Source organism: Syngnathus leptorhynchus, chromosome 18 (assembly GCF_054491065.1).
Source record: "Syngnathus leptorhynchus isolate UIUO chromosome 18, UIUO_Slep, whole genome shotgun sequence".
NCBI classification, from domain to species: domain Eukaryota; kingdom Metazoa; phylum Chordata; class Actinopteri; order Syngnathiformes; family Syngnathidae; genus Syngnathus; species Syngnathus leptorhynchus.
In genome coordinates, this window is record NC_141212.1 from 7,397,926 (window position 1) to 7,407,705 (window position 9,780).

General features: G+C 41.7%; 1 protein-coding gene across 1 annotated transcript; it reads left to right on the top strand.

Annotated features, from left to right (window-relative positions):
- Positions 1 to 549: 549 nt before the first annotated feature.
- On the top strand, positions 550 to 6,516 carry nrbp1 (nuclear receptor binding protein 1). The gene is made up of 19 exons (XM_085937958.1): positions 550 to 869; positions 993 to 1,067; positions 1,260 to 1,513; positions 1,654 to 1,776; positions 2,571 to 2,672; positions 2,763 to 2,852; positions 2,932 to 2,972; positions 3,095 to 3,189; positions 3,267 to 3,350; positions 3,441 to 3,499; positions 3,663 to 3,761; positions 3,851 to 3,983; positions 4,060 to 4,150; positions 4,222 to 4,272; positions 4,456 to 4,591; positions 4,671 to 4,724; positions 4,799 to 4,862; positions 4,939 to 4,994; positions 5,130 to 6,516. Exons 3-19 carry the CDS (start codon positions 1,283 to 1,285, stop codon positions 5,223 to 5,225), a joined length of 1,605 nt encoding a protein of 534 aa, XP_085794084.1. The 5' UTR covers positions 550 to 869; positions 993 to 1,067; positions 1,260 to 1,282; the 3' UTR covers positions 5,226 to 6,516.
- The last annotated feature ends 3,264 nt before the right edge of the window (positions 6,517 to 9,780 follow it).

A 9,780-nucleotide genomic window follows, 5' to 3' on the forward strand; every position in this document is an offset into this window, starting at 1 on the left:
GGTAGTGTCCGCCCTTAGACTGGAAGTTGTGGGTTCAAACCCCGGCCGGGTCATACCAAAGACTATAAAAATGTGACCCATTGCCTCCCAGCTTGGCACTCAGCATTAAGGGTTGGAATTGGCGGGTTAGATCACCAAATGATTCCCGAGCGCGGCACCGCAGCTCCTCACTGCTCCCCTCTCCCCCAGGGGATGGATCAAAATCACATGGGGATAGGTTAAATGCAGAGGACAAATTTCACCACACCCATGTGATGTGTGTGTGACGATGATCATTGGGACTTTAACTTTACTATGGGAGGAGGCCATGTTGATGGTTGCCAGATATCTTTGAGCAACGTAAGCAGTTTAAATATAAAGAAAACAAATTGAATTAATATGGTGAAAAACATATCGTGATATTCAAAACAAAATCTAATTGTTTTAGTTGTCTTGGACGCAACGCGGTTCAGAAGCGTGAGAATGTGAAACCTTTTCAACATTCGTTTTCGCTATTCTAGCTGCACAGAAGGGATGCTGCCCAAACGATCTGGCAACCCAAGCCTACTTTGACGTATGCGCTTGAGTCGTGCATTGTGCATCTGGAACTTGTCGCCATCACGTTTGGCTTTGTGTATAGCACTTAAACGCCACGTTAATTGACTCCTTTAAGTTTCTGTGGGCTTTCCCAGTCAAACGTTACCATGTTATATGTCGGTAAATATGTGTAGCGGCGTCGTAATGTTGTAGCTGTGTCAATTGTGTCTCAGTTCCAGCCTTGTACAGGGAGACTAATCTTGCGGGTAGCATCAAGGTTAACCCAAGGAGCGGGCGCTGGCTGCTTCCGAACGCTAACGCTAGTTAGCTTGCAATTCCGCTAAACATTCGAAGTAAGTTAAGTACAACTTTACGATTTGTTGTGGCTACTGTCGCACTGGTAGTGTTCTCTAGCTTAAGGAAGCTACCCGTACCTTCATTGAGTAACACAGAAGATTTTGCCCCTTTCTTTCTAGCTAAACTAGCTTGTGATCTGAGAAGAAAGTCTGTTAAACTGGAGCTGACACCGTCACATTTCCTTTCTCTAACACGTATGTAATACATTATGTGCTTTGGATACTCGTATTTTGCATTCTTTTATGTCGTAGCCTTTTCTTTAAGGCGCTAGTCGCATTACTCAACTTGCCAGTTGTTATTACCGGGCGCCTGTGCTAGCTAATACGTGCGAATGATCGATGCATAGGCCTGTTGTTGTACGGCTCATCGTCTGTGTCGCACGGCAGGCTGCTCGGCGTGACCAGCCAACATGTCTGAGGGCTCCGAGAACAAGCAGGCCCCGGACGTGGTCCAGGAAGCCAAACCCGACCCGATAGCCGCTGCGGCCGTCGCCGGCCAAGGCGTGTCATCGGTGTCTCCCCCTGTGTCCGTGGTGAACCAGTCGGCCGCCGCCACGGAGGACGAAGAAGAGGAAAGCGAAGACGAATCTGAGATTTTGGAGGAGAGTCCATGTGGACGTTGGCAGAAGCGCAGAGAGGAGGTTATTACGCAGTACTATTCATTCAAAAGCGATGTTTACTGCTTCAACTCCTGGTTAAGTAAAAGTATAGAATACAGATTCGGTCATGCATTCAGTACAGTCTATATGATCATAACATGATTTGATTGTTCTCCTTGAAGGTGAATCAACGAAATGTACCTGGCATTGATAACGCCTACTTGGCCATGGACACTGAGGAGGGAGTTGAAGTTGTGTGGAATGAAGTTATGTTTTCAGAAAGGAAAAACTTCAAGTTACAAGAGGTTGGTGAACTGCAAACTTTTTTAACCCCTTTAATACCACCTATACGTTCGAAATTATCCTCCCATCTAGATCCTCTCCTTGCTCTTGTCGTCGTAATGGTTTGAGCAATCTGTTATTAAGCATCAATGGCATTTATTATCGCTTTGGCACCATATAAAGAGTCTATGGACAAGTTGTGTGGCTGGAGCAGCAGTAATTCTTGTTCTAATAAGTTCTGTGCTAGTTCCCACATAATTGCCCCATCCTATAACATAAATGTCCCTGCACTTAGTTATCTATTTTATGGCTGGTTTCAAACAAAAGTCCTGGAGCTTTCACAGGCCATGTAAACTAGCATTAGGGGTTGTGGACCTTGAGATTAACGTGTGGTTCTGTATAAGGCCAAATGCTGCTAGGAATTGCTTAGAAATGCTGTTCTGAATGTATTGTCAGTGTGATTAAGTGTATCACCTCAGTGTTCCCTTGTGGTTTCTGACGATATTTCCTTTCCTATCTTAAGGGTGTATTTTAGCACCGTCTGTTCAGTCTCTTACCACAATCTCACTAACAACAGACTGAGGGCTTCAGTTACATTTGAGATTTTAAGCAGCTTTAAAACAAGCGATCAAACCTGACGCCTGCGGTGCAATAGCAGAGAACATGCTGTTCTCTTGAGTTGCACATATTTAAGGGGGGAAGTAGGGCAAAATAAGTACAGAAGAACGTGAATGTGCCTTTTCCACGTGTAGTACTCATCTTGGCATTCAAACAAAAGCAAATGTGTGGTGCTAAACTCTTCCTTTTTTCTCAACAGGAAAAGGTCAAGGCAGTGTTTGACAATTTGATCCAGCTGGACCATTTGAACATTGTCAAGTTCCACAAGTACTGGGCTGACGTCAAAGAGAACAGAGCCCGGGTACACAGACGCCACTCACATAAGCATTACTGTTTCACAACACCTTGTCTTATGACACCCATGTTAACATCTTTCCTTTTACTGCCACAGGTCATCTTCATCACGGAGTACATGTCCTCGGGAAGTCTCAAACAGTTTCTGAAAAAGACTAAAAAGAATCACAAGACCATGAATGAAAAGGTATGGAAAATCTAGGTGGCCAATTGAAGATATATGATAGTTAAGTTGAAGTTTAACTTGTTGTAAATGTTTGTGTCAGGCTTGGAAGCGCTGGTGCACACAGATTCTGTCTGCTCTCAGGTGAGTGAGGAGTGTGCCTTCTTGTCAAACACATTCATGTCCGCTGTTACCAAGTGTTTTGTTTTACATGGCAGCTACTTGCATTCCTGTGAACCTGTTAAGTGTTTTGTTTTACATGGTAGCTACTTGCATTCGTGTGAACCTCCCATAATTCACGGCAACCTGACCTGCGACACCATCTTCATTCAGCACAACGGCCTCATCAAGATTGGCTCAGGTTGAAGAAATTGACTGTTGGGAATATATTGTCATGTTCAAATGATGGACCTCATCTCTTTCCTTCGATTGTTCTAGTCGCTCCGGACACGATAAACAACCATGTAAAAACATGTCGGGAAGAGCAGAAGAGCCTTCACTTCTTTGCTCCGGAATATGGAGGTATGATTGATTGTCCCCTATTTACAAATACATTTTGCTTGATGCAAATCATAATTGATTATACTATTCTGTTGTTGTTTTGTACTCCAGCTGTCGCCAATGTCACCACTGCGGTGGATATCTACTCCTTTGGAATGTGTGCCTTAGAGGTGAGGGAAACTTTTCAGCTATTTGACCATAAGGCTTCATTTATACTTCTCAACAAACACATTTGTTAGTGTATTTTTTCTTTTTTTTGTACAAATGCGTTTCCATCCATTTTCTATAGAGCTCATACTCATTTCGCATGTCATTTTCCATCTCTCTTCACAGATGGCAGTGTTAGAAATCCAAAGTAATGGCGATTCGTCATACGTTTCCCAAGAAGCCATAAACTGTGCCATTCAGTCCCTAGAGGACCCCTTGCAACGGGTAAGTAGTCTTCTGCAGTTGGTGTTGGAGAAACAAAGCCTCTCAAGTTGTGAAACATTTTATTTATTTATTGCTTCCTCTTTTGCCAGGAATTCATTCAGAGGTGTCTGCAGGTGGACCCGGACAAGCGTCCCACGGCCAGGGAGCTCCTGTTTCACCAGGCTTTGTTCGAGGTGCCCCTGCTCAAGCTGCTGGCCGCTCACTGCATCGTCAGCCACCAGCGTGAGTGCAGACATGGCCGCAGAGACAGCGCATCTTTGCACTAATTCTGTCCTCACAACACTATATTTTCCTGTAGATATGATTCCAGAGAACGCGTTAGAGGAGATGACAAAAAACATGGACCCTAACCTGGTGATTGTTGAGGGGAAGGAGGCCGTTCAGATGAAGTGCGTGTTCTGCGTCATTGGTTGGTTGAGGACTTGAAATCAGATTGTTTTTTTTTCCTCATTCTGCTCAGGCTGTCGCAGTTTCCTGCCCTTGAGCTGGACAAGTTCCTGGAAGACGTTAGGTAGGATTGCCATCACAAGAACCAAATGAGTCATAAATTACAAATGAAATAGAGACTGAAACATGAACAAGTCTCATCACAATTAGTGTGACTAAAATGGTTTATACTACTACAGAAATGAACCAAAAGTGATCCAAATTGTTTGCCGACCGTGACACTTGAAGTTGTTGTTGTGTGTGTCAGGAATGGGATCTATCCCTTGACGGCATTCGGCATTCCGTGTCCGCAACAACCTCAGCAGGAGGCGGTGAAGTCGCCCATCGCGCCGCCCTCTGTCAAAACACCTACCCCAGAACCTGCAGAACTTGAGACCAGGAAGGTGAGGACGATCCACACGGCTTATGCCAACAAAGCCTTTGCTTGTCACCTCACCTTGTAAACTCTGACTTTTTCCGCAGGTGCTTCAGATGCAGTGCAACATTGAGCCCGTGGATGAAGGCGCCAAGCATCATGTAAGGCGGCTCAGCACTATGTCACATGTATGCACACGCGCATAAAGCCCTAAACTTAATGTCTCTCTCTTTAGCTGACTTTACTGCTCAAACTTGAGGACAAACTCAACCGACACTTGAGCTGTGATCTGTTACCAAGTATGTTATTGTCTCGCTCACTAAGTAACTGGCTGGCCTTCTCTTGATTGAGCTCATTGTGTGTTTTTACGTTTAGATGAGAATGTGCAAGAGTTGGCCGTGGAGCTTGTTCACCTCGGCTTCATCAGCGAGGTAATTAATCTGATACATTCGGCATACATCTGCTCACGAGACTTTCCTGCTACAAATTGTGATGGAGCTAGGTTCTTCATTGAGGAAATAAGTAAATTTGAGTTGCCTTGACTTTGGTGACATTCTGTGATCCAGGGCGATCAACCTCGTCTCGCATGTGTTCTCAAAGAGGCCTTCTCTAAGTTCTACAGCCGCAATGGTTCCCTCAACCCTGTGACAGTCTCCTCGTAGCAGCGGAACCCGCCTCGGCGTCTCGACCCAGCCGCCGTCTCCCTCCTCTTTCACAGAAGAGGAAAGCCTTGCTCTTGACTGCAACCCCTCACTGCAGTCTTTCTATATTGTGGTGAGACGAAGTTACCACTAAGTGGTTCTCTCTCGCGCGCTCTCGCTCTCTGTCTCTCTCTCACTCTCTCTCGCTCTCTCTCTGTTTTTTTTTTATTAATTTTTTTTTTATTATTTCTTTTTTTAATTATTTTTAAGATTTTGTTCTTCCCTCCTATTCAGTACAGCCATCAAGGGTCGTTGCAACAAGAAGGAAAAAAAAAAAAAAAACGTTTCGCTTTCGAGCTTGTTTCATTAATGTAAAAGTTAGAAAACGTTTACCTGCGAAAAAGCAGTATTTTTCCATAAGTCAGTATTAAAACTGTGTTTTTAACATTTTTACTGTTAAATAGCGCTCTACCCCATCCAGATTACTGAAATGTCAAAGTCTGATTGTCTGATCTTATTTAAACCTGACGGTCTGTTTTCCTGTCATACTTAAGGCAATTGGAGAAAACGTGGAGTTGTAAAAGTAAAATATATCCCAACTATTTATTTGTGCGTGACTGTATTTCACTTACAGTACTATTGTTGCAGTTGCTTGTTATGAATATAACCTTCTATTCGCCCTTTTCTCAAAACCATTATTAAAAAAAGCCTATAACCCTACACGTACCCCAAATCTGATATCTTGCCAAATTAAAAATTTAGTCAAGTCCACATGGGAAAACAGTTCTCAAGTGCTGCTCTTTGAATTGACGCTGTTACTTTCTGGACAAGCTCGTGACTCGTTATCAAGTATGTGAAGGTGGCAATTATTTTACATAAGAGGCTGCTTTCCATCAATGTGAACTTTATGATCATTTTATTTTTTTACACTTGTATCTGCTCTGTATGTGCTTAGCTAGTTGATGAGAATTAACGTGAGCGAATTTCAGTCAAGTCTGTAAACTATTTCAAATGTCTGTGGCTATGAATAGTTGGCGGGTGTCTTCGAAAGCGGCACATTTAGAGCACTTTTCTCTCCACTCGTTTGTTTCTTTGAATGAAAACGTCCCGCAGCTTCCCAAAACATGCAAAATGGGCCAAAAGGCCATGGTAGGGGAACATTTCTGTTGCCTTTGCTGCAACTGTCTCACAGGGTGTGTACAGACTTGCAGTGTTTTCTTGACATTCACTGCTATTTCTGCTAGCTGTTGGTTTGCCCCCTTCCCCTTTTTTCACCCCGTGAAAATTAAAACCAAACATCACTAATCAGCAATTACTCTGTTTGTTTGAAATCATTCATGAATATCAATCTACGCTTTATTTTCATCCTCTTCAATACAAAACTGTTTGCTTATTTTAGAAGCACAGCGCCGGATTTACTTAAATTGCTGACAGGACAAAGCTCAGCGCAGTTGTAAAATTTGTTTGAACTATGGATGTGCATCATTCATTCATTAGTTAATAATTCATTAACACCAATAAGCAAAATGGAGTGCACTAGCCACTGTAGGAGTAGTGATGAATGATGTTATTTTACTGAAATGATGCACACAAATGAGACAAAATTCAATTATTTATTTCTACAAAAAACATTATTTGAATTCTCCATTTCTCTGTTGATGTAAGAAAGGGTAGCCCTTGTACAAGTACTGTATACTCTTGTACGTACTTAACGTCACAATGTGTGTTCCGATACACTTTCATGCTGACAAAACACGTTGCCGTACAAATAGACAAAACGAGGTATTATTATAATAATCCTTAAAGTCAAGCCAGACTAAAAAATTGTTTTCATATAAAACACCTTAGAAACGGCTCTAAATAAAAAGCTACCCCCAAAATTGATGTCACAGCTCTCTGGAATATCATCCAGCTGTTGGTTCAAATATCCATTCAATACAATTGTGTATAAGTAGAAAAAAAAAATACAGAACTCCAAAAACAGTACATAGCACTTCAAGTTCAAAAACAGCACTCGTTTACATTAACTTGCGTGTCTAACTTTCACGTTTGAAAGTCACGTTTATAGGCACAATAATTCAGTTCATGGACCACCTTAGGTCAACGGACTCCAATCCTGGACGAGCTCTCTATCCAAACAAAATGTCATCAATTCAAATTGGAAAAGATGCTAAACCCGGTGACGTTTTTGTCAAATGGAGTATCCTTCACATAGTGGTAGCCAGTTTTATAGATCTTTTTTTTCCCTTTTTTGTTTTGTTTTAAGTACTAAGAGTCATCAGCATTTGGCGATAATTTCTAATGTCAAAGGATGAGCCATGAGCATGAGAATGATAAGCTTCCAAAAACTGCAAAGACAACATTGTCAAATGTTGGCGATACCTTAAACAAAACGGTAAAAAGGAATTGGTTATGAACTTTTGAGAACCCCTGTATATGAAAGAATAAAAACAAACGTTGAAGCCATAATGCTGCTTTGAGACAAAGTAAAGCATTACAATTAATCACATTAAAATACAATTGAAGCTCATTTTGCGGAGGGGGTCAAAATCAAAAATAGGTTTTGGTTCATATATAAAACCTCACAAAAGTTGGAACCAACGTGAATAATATATCATAGTTTGTGTTAGGGGGCATTATGATTTGCATGAACTGCATATAATGAAGGTGAATGAGACATTATTTACCAGCAATTTCCATTCAAATCAATTATTTTGATTTGAATGGAAAATGAGTTGAAATATCTACAACAACAATAAAATTCAATGGAAATTAAGTCATGCAGAGCACAAAATAAAATTTTACACATTCTTTTGATTGTAGGTGCCTAAGGTCCCATATTTCAAATTTACAATAATTTACTAAAAATCTATTTTCTTTTTTTGCCAAAATTAGTGTTTTGAAAATTCAGAATATTGAATAATGTTTCATTTACATGCTGGGAATTACTAAATTGGGGCGGCTCGGTGAGGCAGTGGGTAGCACGTCCGCCTCACAGTTAGGAGGGTGCGGGTTCGATTCCACCTCCGGCCCTCCCTGTGTGGAGCTTGCATGTTCTCCCCGTGTCCGCGTGGGTTTTCTCCGGGCACTCCGGTTTCCTCCCACATCCCCAAAACATGCTTGATAGGCCGATTGAGCACTCCAAATTGTCCCTAGGTGTGAGTGCGAGTGCGAATGGTTGTTCGTCTCTGTGTGCCCTGCGATTGGTTGGCAACCAGTTCAGGGTGTCCCCCGATGACGGCTGGGATAGGCTCTAGCACGCCCGCGACCCCCGTGGGGACTAAGCGGTTCGGAAAATGAATGAATGAATGAATGAATGAATGAATTATTAAATTGTCCCGACAGAAAATGTATCGCCAAATTGTGAAGTTTATCCTCGTTGCATGAAAAACAACATACCGTATTTTTCGGACTATGAGTTGCGTTTTTTTTCATAGTTTGGTTGGACGGGCGACTTATACTCAGGAGCGACTTATATGTGAAATTATTCACAAATTTTCAAAATTCAAAAATCCGCGATGTAATGAAACCGCAATAAACGAACCGCAATGTAGCAAGGGATTATTGTAATTTGAACCGCAACTGATGTCAGCGGCGCACACGCGGCGTTGTTTACATATAGGATAAATGATTTGATCACAGGATTTATTGACTTGGAGTGATAGAGATTGTTTGATAAAATTGTTATTTATAATTATATGGGCCTGTGGAGTAATTTGAACTGCAACTAACACGAGTCCAACGTCAACGGCGCAGCGCACACTTGACGTTGTTTACCTAAAGGACGAAGATTTTGATCGATGGATTTAAGGATTTGGGGTGACACAGATGGTTTGATAATATTGAGGTTTATATAATGGGAATTTGATATATACTTTATATATCGTTATATGGTCCTGTGGAATAATTTGAACTGCTCCGACGTCAGTGGCGCGGCGCACATGCGGTGTTGATTACAGAAAGGACGATCGATGGATTTAATGATTTGCAGCGACACAGATGGTTTGATAATATTGTTGTTTATATAATAGTTATTTGATATATAATTTAGCGTTATATGTGCCTGTGTAATAATTTGAACTGCATCTGACGACAAGTCTGACGTCAGTGGCGCAGCGCACATGCGGCACTTACATAAAGGACGATCGATAGATTTCATTAATATTCGTGTGAGTGTGGAGAGGGCGCCCAGACCATCGAGCATATCCTCCGGGCGTGCAGAACACCCTAGAATGGTTGGCTGTTTGGCGTGACAAGTTATGATGATGATGATGATGATGATGGATTTAATGATTTGGAGTGACACAAATAGTTTGATAAAGGTGTTATTTATGTTATAGTTATTTGAATGACTGTTGAGTTACGTCAGGCCCGTTCTCAGCTCTTCGTTTGTGTTTATGTCACGTTAGCATACCGTATCGTTTAGCCTATTGTTGCTTGTTCATGTCTGTTCTTGGTGTTGGATTTTGTTGAATAAATTTCCCCCAAAATACGACTTATACTCCTGTGCGACATGTTTTTTTATTTTACCTTTATTGTGCATTTTATGGCTGATGCGACGCATATTCTGGAGCGA

Bases quoted from the DNA above. Each gene is read 5' to 3' on its own strand.
- nrbp1 (XM_085937958.1), top strand. From the start codon at position 1,283: ATGTCTGAGGGCTCCGAGAACAAGCAGGCCCCGGACGTGGTCCAGGAA. The intron at 3,762-3,850 runs GTAAGTAGTCTT...CTCTTTTGCCAG, and splicing joins TAGAGGACCCCTTGCAACGG to GAATTCATTCAGAGGTGTCT. The intron at 4,592-4,670 runs GTGAGGACGATC...CTTTTTCCGCAG, and splicing joins CAGAACTTGAGACCAGGAAG to GTGCTTCAGATGCAGTGCAA.